This window comes from Mauremys mutica, chromosome 1 (assembly GCF_020497125.1).
Source record: "Mauremys mutica isolate MM-2020 ecotype Southern chromosome 1, ASM2049712v1, whole genome shotgun sequence".
Lineage (NCBI taxonomy): Eukaryota > Metazoa > Chordata > Testudines > Geoemydidae > Mauremys > Mauremys mutica.
The window spans coordinates 371704068-371718487 of NC_059072.1; the positions used below are offsets into that span (position 1 = coordinate 371704068).

At 69.0% G+C, this 14420-nt stretch overlaps 1 protein-coding gene across 9 annotated transcripts in view; it reads left to right on the top strand.

The window, feature by feature from the left end:
• Positions 1-2813: 2813 nt before the first annotated feature.
• The window catches only part of TRIM3 (tripartite motif containing 3), a 53606-nt gene continuing 41999 nt past the window's right edge, over positions 2814-14420 (top strand). For 6 of the 9 annotated variants that reach the window (XM_045025496.1, XM_045025514.1, XM_045025529.1 and 3 more), the window contains exons 1-2: positions 2814-2958; positions 7658-7832. In XM_045025496.1, the coding sequence (XP_044881431.1) occupies positions 7702-7832 (131 nt within the window). In that variant the 5' untranslated portion in view covers positions 2814-2958; positions 7658-7701. Of the gene's footprint in view, positions 2959-3520; positions 3651-5038; positions 5107-7657; positions 7833-14420 lie in introns of those variants that run through there. The other 3 variants (XM_045025508.1, XM_045025504.1, XM_045025558.1) reach the window with 3 other exon arrangements.

Sequence of the window (14420 nt, forward strand, 5' to 3'; positions counted from 1 at the left end):
GAGCCTCCTCTCCCTCGAAGCAGCCTGTCTGCAGGGCAAGAAGCTCCCACGGCTTCACCTCCTGGGTCTCTCCTTGGAGCATTCAGCATCCTCTGGCCCTCCGTGTGCTTCCCACAGCGAGTCCGCCCCGGCGGGGTCCTGGGGGGGCCACAGGGTCCTGTACCCCCCACTTCAGTCAGACGTGACTCTCAGCCAGCCAGTAAAACAGAGGTTTATTAGATGACAGGAAGACAGTCTAAACCAGAGCTTGTAGGTACACTGTCCGTTTGCAACAATTACACCCCCTTATCCCACTACCTAGAGATGTAAGAAAGGCATAGGGGAAACTGAGGCACCCCTACAGTATTCAGAGGAAACATTAAGAACAATCCTACTTTGTCACACCTCCAAACCCTTTGGTCGCATCTCAGAGCACCCTCCTGCATCTTCAATCGCACCCCCTGCCATACCCCAACCCCCAATTTCATGAGCATTCATGGTTCACCATACCATTTCCATAGCATGTTGTCACACAGGAGGGAGCGGGGCGGATTGACCTGGGAATGTTGCGTGGGAGTTTTACTGACTGTCTGCACTGGTGATGGGATACCAGGGTGATGAGAGCCCAGGAGGAGGCTGGGGCCAGGTGACACCTTCCACTCATGAAACTGGACAAAAGCTGGAGGAGCAGCTGGGGGCAAAGGCTGGAGGAGACAGCTGGAGGGGGTTTAGCTTGGCACTGGCTGGGGAAATGGAGGGAACCTCAGGAATTGGGGGTGCAGGGCCATGACTCCCCCCACACTTCATGAGAGATGTCCATCCACCCCTTCCATCCATCCACCCCCACCTTGTAGCCATTCACCCCTATCTCCATCCACTAGCTGTTGGTGTGAGTGAGTGTGCTCGACTGTTTGAATTTGAGTGCCTGACCTTGTTCCCTTGATTGCCTTTGATTAGCCTCCCCCAGTGTGACTCACGAGGGGGTGGACCTGACCTAGGCAAGCAGGCTTTAAAAGCCAGAGGCAGAGCGACCAGGGGGCTGCAGACAGGGGAGTTTGAGAGGGAATTTGACAGAGGGAGGCCTACGATGGTTAGGAAGCCCTGCAACACCTGTGCCAGCACTGCTTCTATCTTCTCCACCTGTGCCTGTAGCCAGACAGAGCACCTGAGCATGGATGCTTCTACCCAGATCCTGGTGTGGTTTTGCAGGGACTGTGACCTGCAATTCCCACTTACTGATACCCAGGCTGGGGGGACCATCCAATGTGAAAGTGCCTGCTGGTGGAATCTCCCAGGCAGCAGGTGGGAGAGCTACAGGAGGAGGTGGCTAGGTTGAGGAGCATCCAGATCCACGAGCAAGTCCTGGACAGTGTCCACTTGGAGACAGCTGACACACCACTGGTGGAGGAGGAGATGGCTCAGGGTGGACACTGGCAGCTGGTTACTTCTGGCAGTGCTCCACCCCTGCTTGAAACCCTCCCGCCATGGTAATAAGTAACCGGTATGCTCTTCTTGATACAGGAGAGAAGGAATCACCCCCTGCAGTAAAGGAGGAGAAGCCTCGTACCCCTAAGGCTGGGAGCTCTGCTGCCACCACTGCAAATAGGAAACGTAGGGTAGTGGTGGCAGGAGACTCTCTGATGAGGGGGATGGAGGCGCCCATCTGTCACCCTGACAATTCATCTCGGGAGGTACGCTGCCTGCCAGGGGCCCATAGCCGAGACGTTACAGAGGCATTGTTGAGGATTATCCAGGCTTCTGACTACTACCCCATGCTACTCATGAGGGGGCGGGGCTCAGAGGCTCGGGGCGGGGCTGGGGGGGTCTCAGGGGCTCGGTGAGGGGCTCAGAGCTGGGGGGCTCAGGGGCTCGGTGTGGGTCTGGGGGGCCTCAGAGGCTGGGGGGGCTCAGGGGCTAGGGGCTGGGGGGCTCAGTGAGGGTCTGGGGGGGCTCAGAGACTGGGGGGCACCTGGGCTCAGTGAGGGGCTGGGGGGCTCAAGGTGGGTCGGGGGGGGCTCAGTGGCTCAGGGTGCGTCGGGGGGGGCTCCGTGACTGGGGGGGCTCAGGGGCTCAGTGAGGGGCTGGGGGGCTCAGTGTGGGTCTGGGGGGCTCAGACTGGGGGGGCTCAGGGGCTCAGTGAGGGGCTGGGGGGCTCAGTGTGGGTCTGGGGGGGCTCAGAGACTGGGGGGGCTCTGGGGCTTGGTGCGGGTCTGGGGGCGCTCAGGGTCTGGGGGGGCTCTGGGGCTCGGTGCGGGGCTGGGGGGGCTCTGGGGCTTGGTGCGGGTCTGGGGGCGCTCAGGGTCTGGGGGGGCTCTGGGGCTCGGTGCGGGGCTGGGGGGGCTCTGGGGCTCGGTGTGGGGCTGGGGGGGCTCAGGGGCTCGGTGAGGGGCTCTGGGGCTCGGTGCGGGTCTGGGGGGGGCTCTGGGGCTCGGTGCGGGTCTGGGGGGGGGCTCAGGGGCTCGGTGTGGGTCTGGGGGGGCTCTGGGGCTCGGTGCGGGGCTGGGGGGGCTCTGGGGCTCGGTGCGGGGCTGGGGGGGGGCTCAGGGGCTCGGTGCGGGTCTGGGGGGGCTCTGGGGGCTCTGGGTGAGGGGCTGGGGGCACTCAGGGGCTCGGTGCGGGTCGGGGGGGCTCTGGGGCTTGGTGCGGGGCTGGGGGGGCTCAGGGCTGGGGGGGCTCGGTGAGGGGCTCAGAGCCAGGGGCGGCTCCAGGCCCCCGCACGCCAAGCGCGTGCTGGGGGGGGGAAATGGCTGGAGCCGCCCGTGCTCAGAGCTGGGGGGCGCTCGCCCCCCCCCAGCCGGTACCTCCTGGGTGGGCGGATGCGGTTGCCATGGTAACCGGCCGGTGCCCGCCTTGCTCGCGGCGGTCCCGGGGCCGGGGCCCGCGCTCCGTTCACGGGGCCGGGCCGAGCGGGCGGGGCCCAGCGCTGCGCGTCCCTCCGCTGCCGGGAGCCGCCGCCGCCCGGTCCCCGGCTCGGCGCGGGTGAGTGCGGCTGGGGGGGCGCGGCCGGGGCTGGGGGGACCCCGGCCCTGGAGCGGGGCGGGGGCTGCTGGGGCCGCGGGGGGAGGGGCCGAGGCGGGGGGTGTCTTTCACTCGGGGCTGGCGACGAGGAGGAGACTTGGAGGGGTCGCCCGGGTGCGGGGCCGGGCCCCGGCTGGCCAGGCCCGGGCACTGCCTATGGGGGGGGCGGTGGGGTGGCCAGGGCCGGGCGCTGGCTGGGGGGGGGCGGTGGGGTGGCCAGGGCCGGGCGCTGGCTGGGGGGGGGGGGTTGGCTGGGCGCTGGCTGTGGGGGTGGCCAGGGCGGGCACTGGCTGTAGAGTGACCAGATGACCTGATTTGATAGGGACAGTCCCGATTTGGGGCCTTTTTCTTATATACCCCCCGCCCCGTCCCAATTTTTTATACTTGCTGACTGGTCACCCCAGCTGGCTGGGGCGGGGGGTGTGGCCAGGGCCTGGCGCTGGCTCTGGGGGCGTGTGTGTGTGTGGGGGGGTGACTGGGTGCGGGGCCTGGCTCTGGCTGTGGGGGGCTGGGTGCGGGGCCTGGCTCTGGCTGTGGGGGGCAGGCCGGGCGCGGGGCCTGCTCCCCGTGGGAAGGAGGCTCCTGGGTCTGGCCTGGCCCGGTGGCCCAGCTGGAAGCCGAGCCAGGGATTCCTGGGGCCCGGGCATGGGCAGGTACAGCAGGGTCGGCCTATGCCACCTGCGCCCCATCCTCAGCTGGCCCAGCTGTGGCCCCCCGGGCACTGTGCTCCTCGGCCATGGGGCAGTGGCACCTGGGCGGTTACACCCATGAGCTCCCCCTTGCCGGGACCCCCCAGCCAGCGCCCTGCCCCCCCCAAACACCCCCCGCCGGGATCCCCCAGCCAGCGCCCTGCCCCCCCAGTCCCCCCCCGCGCCCCTTGCCAGGATCCCCCAGCCAGCGCCCTGCCCCCCCCAACACCCCCCGCCGGGATCCCCCAGCCAGCGCCCTGCCCCCCCAGTCTCCCCCCCCGCCCCCTGCCGGGACCCCCCAGCCAGCGCCCCCCGCCGGGGTCCCCCAGCCAGCGCCCTGCCCCCCCCAAACACCCCCCGCCGGGATCCCCCAGCCAGCGCCCTGCCCCCCCAAACACCCCCCGCCGGGATCCCCCAGCCAGCGCCCTGCCCCCCCCCCGGCCAGCGCCCTGCCCCCCCAGTCTCCCCCCCCCGCCCCCTGCCGGGATCCCCCAGCCAGCGCCCTGCCCCCCCAGTCTCCCCCCCCGTGCCCCCTGCCGGGTTCCCCCAGCCAGCGCCCTGCCCCCCCAGTCTCCCCCCCCCGCCCCCTGCCGGGATCCCCCAGCCAGCGCCCTGCCCCCCCAGTCTCCCCCCCCCCCGTGCCCCCTGCCGGGATCCCCCAGCCAGCGCCCTGCCCCCCCCAGTCTCCCCCCCCGTGCCCCCTGGCGGTTACCGCCCGCCAGCGCCCTGCTCCCCCCATTCTCCCCCCCCCCCGGGCCCCTTGCCTGGATCCCCCCGCCAGCGCCCTGCCCCCCCAGTCTCCCCCCCCCGTGCCCCCTGCCGGGATCCCCCAGCCAGCGCCCGGCCCCCCCCCCCGGCCAGCGCCCTGCCCCCCCAGTCTCCCCCCCCCGCCCCCTGCCGGGATCCCCCAGCCAGCGCCCTGCCCCCCCAGTCTCCCCCCCCCGTGCCCCCTGCCGGGATCCCCCAGCCAGCGCCGTGCCCCCCCCGTCTCCCCCCCCCGTGCCCCCTGCCGGGATCCCCCAGCCAGCGCCCTGCCCCCCCAGTCTCCCCCCCCGTGCCCCCTGCCGGGATCCCCCAGCCAGCGCCCTGCTCCCCCCACACTCCCCCCCCGCGCCCCGTGCCGGGATCCCCCAGCCAGCGCCCTGCCCGCCCCCGTCTGCCGGAATATTCCCCCCCCCCCAGCGCCCCCTGCCGGCATCCCCCAGCCAGCGCCCCGCGCCCCCCCCGCCGGGGTCTCCCAGCCAGCGCCCTGCCCCTCCCCCAGTGTCCCCCCCGTGTCCGGCGCGGGGGCGGGGCGCTGTCGCGGCGCCGTGGGCGGGGCCGGCGATGACGTAGCGCTGCTCAGCCCCTGCCCGCACAATGGCCGGCCGGGCGGGGCGGTGGCCGGGCCCGGGACCCTGCGGCGCGCGGGGCCACTAGCGTGAGTTGGGGGGCAGTGCCGGGGAGGGGGAGAGGGAGAGATGCAGAGCCCGGGGTGTGTGTGTGTCAGATGCAGAGCCTGGCAGGGCTGCGGTGGGGGCGGGGGAGATGCGGAGCGGAGGTAGTGCTTGGGGGAGAGATGCAGAGCCCTGCAGGGGGGTGGGCAGAGTGCTCTGGGGAGGGGGATGCGGGGCTGGCGGGGGGGGCCGAGCTCTCTGGGGGCGATGCAGCACTGTGCGGGGGGGGCAGTGCTCTCTGGGGAGGGGGCTGCGGGGCTGGCGGGGGGGGAGAAGTGCTCTCTGGGGAGGGGGCTGCGGGGCTGGCGGGGGGGGAGAAGTGCTCTCTGGGGAGGGGGCTGGCGGGGGGGGCAGTGCTCTCTGGGGAGGGGGATGCGGGGCTGGCGGGGGGGGCAGAGCTCTCTGGGGAGGGGGAGGGGGGCTGGCGGGGGGGCAGAGCTCTCTGGGGAGGGGGATGCGGGGCTGGCGGGGGGGGCAGGGCTCTAGGGGGAGGGGGATGCGGGGATCGCGGGGGGGGCCTTGGACTGGGGACGGGGATGCGGGGCTGGCGGGGCGGGCAGAGCACTCTGGGGAGGGGGATGCGGGGCTGGCGGGGGGGGCAGTGAACTCTGGGGAGGGGGATGGGGGCTGGCGGGGGGGGCAGTGCTCTCTGGGGAGGGGGATGGGGGCTTGCGGGGGGGGGCACTCCACTCTGGGGAGGGGGTGGGGGGCTGGCGGGGGGGGCAGTTCAAGCGGGGGAGGGGGATGCGGGGGTGGCGGGGGGGGGCAGAGCTCTCTGGGGAGGGGGAGGGGGGCTGGCGGGGGGGGCAGTGCTCTCTGGGGAGGGGGCTGCGGGGCTGGCGGGGGGGGCAGTGCTCTCTGGGGAGGGGGCTGCGGGGCTGGCGGGGGGGGCAGTGCTCTCTGGGGAGGGGGCTGCGGGGCTGGCGGGGGGGGCAGTGCTCTGGGGAGGGGGCTGCGGGGCTGGCGGGGGGGGCAGTGCTCTCTGGGGAGGGGGCTGCGGGGCTGGCGGGGGGGGCAGAGCTCTCTGGGGAGGGGGAGGGGGGCTGGCGGGGGGGGCAGTGCTCTCTGGGGAGGGGGCTGCGGGGCTGGCGGGGGGGGCAGTGCTCTCTGGGGAGGGGGCTGCGGGGCTGGCGGGGGGGGGCAGTGCTCGCTGGGGAGGGGGCTGCGGGGCTGGCGGGGGGGGCAGTGCTCTCGGAGGAGGGGGCTGCGGGGCTGGCGGGGGGGCAGAGCTCTCGGGGGAGGGGGATGTGGGGCTGGCGGGGGGGGCAGAGCTCTCGGTAGGGGGCTGCGGGGCTGGCGGGGGGGCAGTGCTCTCTGGGGAGGGGGATGCGGGGCTGGCGGGGGGGGCAGAGCTCTCTGGGGAGGGGGATGCGGGGCTGGCGGGGGGCAGAGCTCTCTGGGGAGGGGGATGCGGGGCTGGCGGGGGGGCCGTGCACTCGGGGGAGGGGGCTGCGGGGCTGGCGGGGGGCAGAGCTCGCTGGGGCGGGGGATGCGGGGCAGGCGGGGGCAGAGCTCTCTGGGGAGGGGGATGCGGGGCTGGCGGGGGGGCAGAGCTCTCTGGGGAGGGGGATGCGGGGCTGGCGGGGGGCAGAGCTCTCTGGGGAGGGGGATGCGGGGCTGGCGGGGCGGGCAGTGCTCTCTGGGGAGGGGGATGCGGGGCTGGCGGGGGGCAGAGCTCTCTGGGGAGGGGGCTGCGGGGCTGGCGGGGGGCAGAGCTCTCGGTAGGGGGATGCGGGGCTGGCGGGGGGGGCAGTGCTCTCTGGGGAGGGGGATGCGGGGCTGGCGGGGGGGGCAGAGCTCTCTGGGGAGGGGGATGCGGGGCTGGCGGGGGGGGCAGAGCTCTCTGGGGAGGGGGATGCGGGGCTGGCGGGGGTCAGTGCTCTCGCGGGGACGAGGAGCTGGGTACTGGAGCACACCTCGTGGGAAGTGAGGTACCGTGGTCCTTTGGGGCGGGGGGGGTCCATCACCCGGCAGAGTCTCCATTGGCTGTGCCCATCCCCCTGGTGTCTGACACCCGGGTGGCTGCTGCTCTCCTGCCCCAGCGCAGTGACTGTGTCTGGTGCGGGGCTGGGGTGGCTGCCAAGCAGGGCCCCCCTGGCGTCGAGTCCAGGGGCCATGAGCCAGGTACCGGGCAGCACCCCCTGGCAGGGCCTGTGAGGTGCCCCTGCCCACAGCACCTGCTCACCCCAAGGCTCTGGTCGGAGCTGCCGGCTGGTGTAGAGGAGACCCAGAGCTGGGTGGTAGCTGGATCCTGCAGCCCTTAGAGGACCGTTTGGCGTGGGCCCCTCAAGGGATGGGCAGGCCCCATAAGGGCCTGGCCACTCTGAGCCATTTCTGGGTTCGCCCCCTCCCTGAGCCGGGAGCCCCAGCAGGACCAGGGTGGCTGGATGTTCCCCGAGAACGGAGAGCTTGCCTGAGTGGGCTGCCAGCTCCTGGGGAGGGGCGGCTGTCCGAGGGCACCCTGGGGTGGGGCGGTTCAGGACAGTGCTGGGCGAGGGCACCAGGCCCAGCTCACCCCCACTCTCGCCCCTGCAGGTCAGTGGCATTTGGGCCCGCGGCCTCACTGACCAAAGGCCACCATGGCGAAGCGCGAGGCCAGCGCCAGCCCCGTGGTGCGGCAGATCGACAAGCAGTTCCTGGTGTGCAGCATCTGCCTGGACCGGTACCACAACCCCAAGGTGCTGCCCTGCCTGCACACCTTCTGTGAGCGGTGAGTGCCCCCCTAGTGTCGCCCCAGCACCCCCCATGGCCCCCCTCCACCCTCCCGGCCACCCCTCTGCCTGCACAGCTTCTGTGAGCGGTGAGTGCCCCCCTAGTGTCGCCCCAGCACCCCCCATGGCCCCCCTCCACCCCCCCGGCCACCCCTCTGCCTGCACACCTTCTGTGAGCGGTGAGTGCCCCCCTAGTGTCGCCCCAGCACCCCCCATGGCCCCCCTCCACCCCCCCGGCCACCCCTCTGCCTGCACAGCTTCTGTGAGCGGTGAGTGCCCCCCTAGTGACCCCGCATGGCCCCCCTCCATCCCCCCGGGCCACCCCTCTGCCTGCACAGCTTCTGTGAGCGGTGAGTGTCCCCGCAGCACCCCCATGGCCCCCCCTCTGCCTGCACAGCTTCTGTGAGCGGTGAGTGCCCCCTAGTGTCGCCCCAGCACCCCCATGGCCCCCCTCCATCCCCCCGGGCCACCCCTCTGCCTGCACAGCTTCTGTGAGCGGTGAGTGCCCCCCTAGTGACCCCCCATGGCCCCCCTCCATCCCCCCGGGCCACCCCTCTGCCTGCACAGCTTCTGTGAGCGGTGAGTGTCCCCGCAGCACCCCCATGGCCCCCCCTCGCCTGCACACCTTCTGTGAGCGGTTAGTGCCCCCTAGTGTCGCCCCAGCACCCCCATGGCCCCCCTCCATCCCCCCGGGCCACCCCTCTGCCTGCACAGCTTCTGTGAGCGGTGAGTGCCCCCTAGTGTCGCCCCAGCACCCCCATGGCCCCCCTCCATCCCCCCGGGCCACCCCTCTGCCTGCACAGCTTCTGTGAGCGGTAAGTGCCCCCTAGTGTCGCCCCAGCACCCCCATGGCCCCCCTCCATCCCCCCGGGCCACCCCTCTGCCTGCACAGCTTCTGTGAGCGGTGAGTGCCCCCTAGTGTCGCCCCAGCACCCCCATGGCCCCCCTCCATCCCCCCGGGCCACCCCTCTGCCTGCACAGCTTCTGTGAGCGGTGAGTGCCCCCCTAGTGACCCCCCATGGCCCCTTCTCCATCCCCCCGGGCCACCCCTCTGCCTGCACAGCTTCTGTGAGCGGTGAGTGCCCCCCTAGTGACCCCCCATGGCCCCCCTCCATCCCCCCAGGCCACCCCTCTGCCTGCACAGCTTCTGTGAGCAGTGAGCGTCCCCCCAGCACCCCCCTCCATCCCCCCTCTGCCTGCACAGGGGTTGGGGGGGGGGGGCTGCAGGGCCGGACCTGCCTGAGACCCAGCGCCGTGTCCCGACCGGGGGGTGGGGGGTGGGGGCTGCAGGGCCGGACCTGCCCGAGACCCAGCCCCGTGTCCTGGCGGGGGGGGCTGCAGGGCCGGACCTGCCTGAGACCCAGCCCCGTGTCCTGGCGGGGGGGGCTGCAGGGCCGGACCTGCCTGAGACCTGGCGCCGTGTCCCGACGGGGGGGTGGGTGGGGGTGGGGCTGCAGGGCCGGACCTGCCCGAGACCCAGCGTCGTGTCCCGAGGGGAGGTGGGGGTGGGGGTGGGGCTGCAGGGCCGGACCTGCCCGAGACCCAGCGCCGTGTCCCGACGGGGGTGGGGGGGGGGGTGGGGCTGCAGGGCCGGACCTGCCCGAGACCCAGCGTCGTGTCCCGACGGGGGGGGGGGGGTGTGGGGCTACAGGGCTGGACCTGCCCGAGACCCAGCGCCGTGTCCCGACGGGGGTTGGGGTGGGGGTGGGGGCTGCAGGGCCGGACCTGCCCGAGACCCAGCGTCGTGTCCCGAGGGGAGGTGGGGGGGGGGGGGCTGCAGGGCCAGACCTGCCCGAGACCCAGCGCCGTGTCCCGACGGGGGTCCGGTGCCCTTACTCAGCATCAGAGCTTCCGTCGGGCTGGCCAAGCCGTGCTGTGGGCTGGGGCCTTTTGTTCTAGTCAGGTAATGCTCTGGGGGGCCCCCGGCAGCTGGACTGAGACAGGCCCCAGGAATGACGCTGGCGCAGGCCAGGCAGCCAGACACCCGCACCTGGGACTGGCCGGAGCAGTCGTTGCAGCTGGGGCAGCAGCCAGGGAGCCCCAGCTCTGAATGGGTCCGGTCCTCGCTTTCCGCAGGTGTCACCGGGCGAGGGGAGACGGGTGCTTTCCTCTGGGGGGCGGGCTGCATACTCCCCGTCAGGGGCCGCAGAGTCCAGCGAACGGACCCTGCTCAGAGATGGGTCCCCTCTGCAGGGATGAATGCACCAAGCTGCCTTTTCGGAAGAGAGTCGGGTTCATTAGCCACCCAGGGAGTCCTTAGGGGAGCCCTGAGGACTGAAGGGAAAAGCACAGACCACTGATATGGGGTTGGCCTTGGCCAGTTCTTTTTACTGACCCCTCTCGGCTCCGACTGCTCGTGTGTATGCCAGTGTCGCTGAGGGCGTCTACGCGACGTAACCTTGCCAACACAGGTTACGTCGGCAGTCGTACGTGCCTGGTGCGTGTCACACTTGGGTCCTGTGACGAAGTGGGAATGTTCTTGCTGTGTTATGGGATTGCTGAGTGGGGAGTGTTGGCCTGGGAAGGTTGCAGGGGAGTTTTGCTGGGGCTGTCTGCATTGGGGAAGGGAGGAGACCTGAGCAGGTAACCTGAGAACACAGGACGGGGTTGGAGGCCAGGTAACATCTCTGCCCGGGAACCTGGACAAAGGACACAACGGCTGGGGGAGGAGCCGGGGGAAGGCCAGAAAGGAGATGGCTGGAGGGAGTTTCAATTTTGGAGCTGGCTGGGAAATGGAGAGGGGCGCCCCGAACAACAGGGCTGTGGCCTTCCTGGGGTCTCCAGATGGACCTAAGTAAAGGGGGTCCTGTTGTCTGTGCCTGCAAGACCTGTCTGGGACTGTGTTCCTGTCGCCTAAGAAACCTGCTGCTTTACTGGCTGGCTGAGAGTCCTGGTGACTCGGCAGGGAGCCCGGGGGTGCAGGGCCTGACTCCCCCACACTCCGTAACAGGAGCAGTAAAACGAAGGGGGATCGACTGGGACCAGGTGGGCTGAAGAGTCAACGAGGGGCGGTTTCAGGGGTGATTAAACCCCAGGAGTGCGTGACCAGAGAGAAGGACTGTTGCAGTACCAGGGTCCCCCGGGGGATCGCAGTGAGCGGTCCCAGGGGCGGAGGAGTCTGCAGCTCGACCCTGGCAGAGAGGGGGTGACCTGGAGAAGGGCTGGTGCATGAGGGGTCTCCCTGGAAACTGTGGGGAGCGGTGAGCACCCAGGCCTGTGAGTGGCCAGCAGGAAGATGTATGCCAAGCACCTTAAGAGCGACCTGGTGGAGCTGTGCAGGCAGAAGGGGCTGCGCAGTGGGAGGCTCACCAAAGACCAGCTCATTACCCAGCTGGAGGAGGGAGATTGCTCAAATGAACTGATCCCTGTCTCTGAGGGAAGCAGCCCGGCAGATGCAGCACAGGCACCAGTGTCTGTACCCGCTGGGAGTGGTCAGCCGGCGGCTGAGGGCTTCCCGAGACCCTTCCTGCCTAGGGGAGGATCCCAGCAAATACCGAGGGCACCGTGACACCCCCGGCCAGCAGGGATCCTCCCGGCAACGCTCGGCATCTGTGGAGTGGGAGCGGCTGAAATGGGAGAGAGAGCTAAAACTGAGAGAGCTGGAGGATCGCAAAAAATAGAGGCAGCATGAACTGGAGGAGAAAGAGAGACAGAGGCAGCATGAACTGGAGTTGGCCAAGCTGAGGAGCAGCAAGCCCCCGGCTGCGGTGACTGATGGGGGGCCAGGACTGCGCGGAGCTTTGATAAGTGCATCCTGGCCCAGCGTAAGGAGCGGGAGGACATGGGTGACTTCCTGGGTGCCTTTGAGATGGCCTGCGAGCTGCACCAGGTAGATCCTGTGGACAGGCTCCGGGTTCTCATCCCCTTCCTGGACCCCAAAGCCGTGGCATTGTACAGCCAGCTGGGAGAGGAGGAGAAAGGGAACTACGAACCATTCAAGCAGGCCCTGCTGCGCGAGTTTGGGCTGACCCCTGAGATGTACCGGGAGAGGTTCCGGAGTCAGGATAAAACCCCTGAGGTCTCCTATCTGCAACTAGCCGCCCGCATGGAGGGATACGCCAGCAAGTGGGCAAATGAGGCCCAGACGAAGGGGGACCTGGTTAAACTGCTGGTACTGGAGCAGCTGTATGAGCGGTGCCCATCCGACCTGAGGCTGTGGTTGAGGGACAAAAAGCCAGAAAACCCGCAACATGCAGGGCGGCTGGCTGATGAGTTTGTGAAGAGCCGGTCGGGGGGTGGCAGGGAGGAGCCCCAAAGGAACAGGCCTGCCGTGATGCCGAGAGAGAGTCACCCTGGGACCTCCCAAAGGGGGAATAGGGAGAACCCCCTCTCAAGGGAAACACCCAGCATCAGGGCCAACCAACCAGCTCGAGGGGACCCACGGGACATGGGTGTCACGGAGTGTGGGGGAGTCCGGCCCTGCACCCCTTTTCCTGAACTCACAGTGACTCTCAGCCAGCCAGTAAAACAGAAGGTTTATTGAACACCAGGAACACAGGATACAGCCCAGCTTGTGTTCGGAGCCAGGACCCCTCGATCTGGCCTTTCTGGGGGGTTCAGGGTGCTTGGATCCCAGCCTAGGATCTCCTGAAAACCCACTACCCAGCTCCCAAAAACGAAGACTGACTCCACTCCACCCCTCCCTTTGTCTAGCCCCAGCCAGAGGTGTCACCTCCCCTCCCCCAGGCCTAGCTCATGTTACCATTGAATACCTGCATCTCACCTAAAATCCTCCCCGGCTCTCCCCTCCCCCACACAAACAGTCCCTATTCCATCACAATGGGCTGCTATTACTGTGGCCAGTGAGGCCACATACGGACCCAGTGCCCCAGGCTCAGGGACAGACTGAGCAGACCGAACCCACACCGGGTTAACTGGGTAGTGACCCAGCCGGACGAGGGGCAGCGTTCCCAGGCAAAGGGGGCTGACAGCTTATCAGCTGCTCAGGAGGGAGGAGGGCCCCAGGCCAGCTGCTCTGGGGGGCTGGATGCTCCGGACACCAGCTTCTCCGTTTACAGGGTGGGCGCGGGGCTGTCCCTACGGAGCGAGTGCCTTGTTCCCCTGGAGGTGGATGGGAGGAGGGTCAATGGATACTGGGACACAGGCGCTGAGGTGACGCTGGCCCGGCCCGAGGTGGTAGCTCCAGATCAGGTGATGCCCGACACCTACCTGACCCTGATGGGGGTGGGCGGGACCCCATTCAAGGTGCCCGTGGCGAGGGTACACTTGAAATGGGGGGCCAAGGAGGGCCCCAAGGAAGAGGGGGTGCACCACCATTTGCCCACGGAGGTGTTAACGGAGAGGGACCTGGAGAACTGGCCGAGAAACCCCCAGGGTGCCCTCGGCTGGGGTTTTTCCACCTCTAAGGCAAACCAAACCAGCCAGACAAAGCATCTCTTCCTCCCGCTCAGCCCCAGGGGGCTGGTTACAGGCAGGCAGGTATCCCGAGCCCAGCAGCCCCTGTCCCCTGCCGGCCGGGTCATTTGCATTTTCACTGACCATTTCCATCTTAGCCAATTGATTCAAATTCAAATCCTCGGCCGTTACAGGAGCAGGGCCTGGATCCTGTCCCAAAGAGACACAGTCACCCCCCAACAGGGCCTCCCAGCCGATATCCCGGAGAACCCCAACGACCAGCCAGCCCGACCCCTCCTGGGTCTGCACAGGGATTCGGGCCATAGGCAGGGCGAGGGGCTTCACCCCGGGGACCTTCACCCAGGTCCCACAGCCCCTCAGCATCTGTAGCTGCACCACCACGGTTCTCTCTGTCCCCGGGTCTCGCCACCCCAGGCGTGTCTCCCCATGGACTCCCACCTTCCACTCCCACTGGGGGTCTGAGGGGCCTGAGCCCAGGAGACTCCACGCAGACCTATAGGCCGGGGCCAGGAGTGGGAGCCAGTCCACCACCCCACCCATCTGGCTAACAGCTGCTATGGTCTTGGGACCCAGCAAGGGAGCTTGATACTGGGGCTTTTCTGCAGGGTCCCCCTGGTTCAAATCACCCGCCTGCTTGAAGGCAGTGTGGTGGGCATCCACATCCCCCCCTCCTTAACCAGGGGCAGCAATCTAGTGTCGAGGTTCCCTGCGGAACTGGCAGCCCAGAGTCTATCCCCACTGACCCCTGGGCAGCCCCCTATGCCTCTCCGCTCCACCATCGCCAGTCCATGCTGCTGCTGCTTCTTGGGCTCTTGCTCTCTCTCTCACGGTCCTCTCGGACTCGGCTCCAATCCCATCCATCTCCGATCCCCTGATGGAGAACTCAATTGTGAAGACCCTCGTCTGGTTGGGGACCAGACTCTCGGGGATGCCTGGCTGCTGCTCCCAGATCCTCTTGTAGCCCCATCTAGATCAGGAATCTGCTCCTCAGAGCGGTCCTCCTCCTCCTCCAACTGCACGATTAACTGTGCCTTGGTGAACTTCCCCATGCGTCACCCTCTCTCTCTGCACAGGATCACAATGTCCTTCTTAAGGAGACGGTGATAGGCCATCACTTCACCGCTCCCAAGTGGCTCTGGACTCACAGGCCTGTGTGGTCTTAGCTCCCCACGGTTCCCAGGAAGATCCCCTAGTGTGCCAGCCCTTCTCCA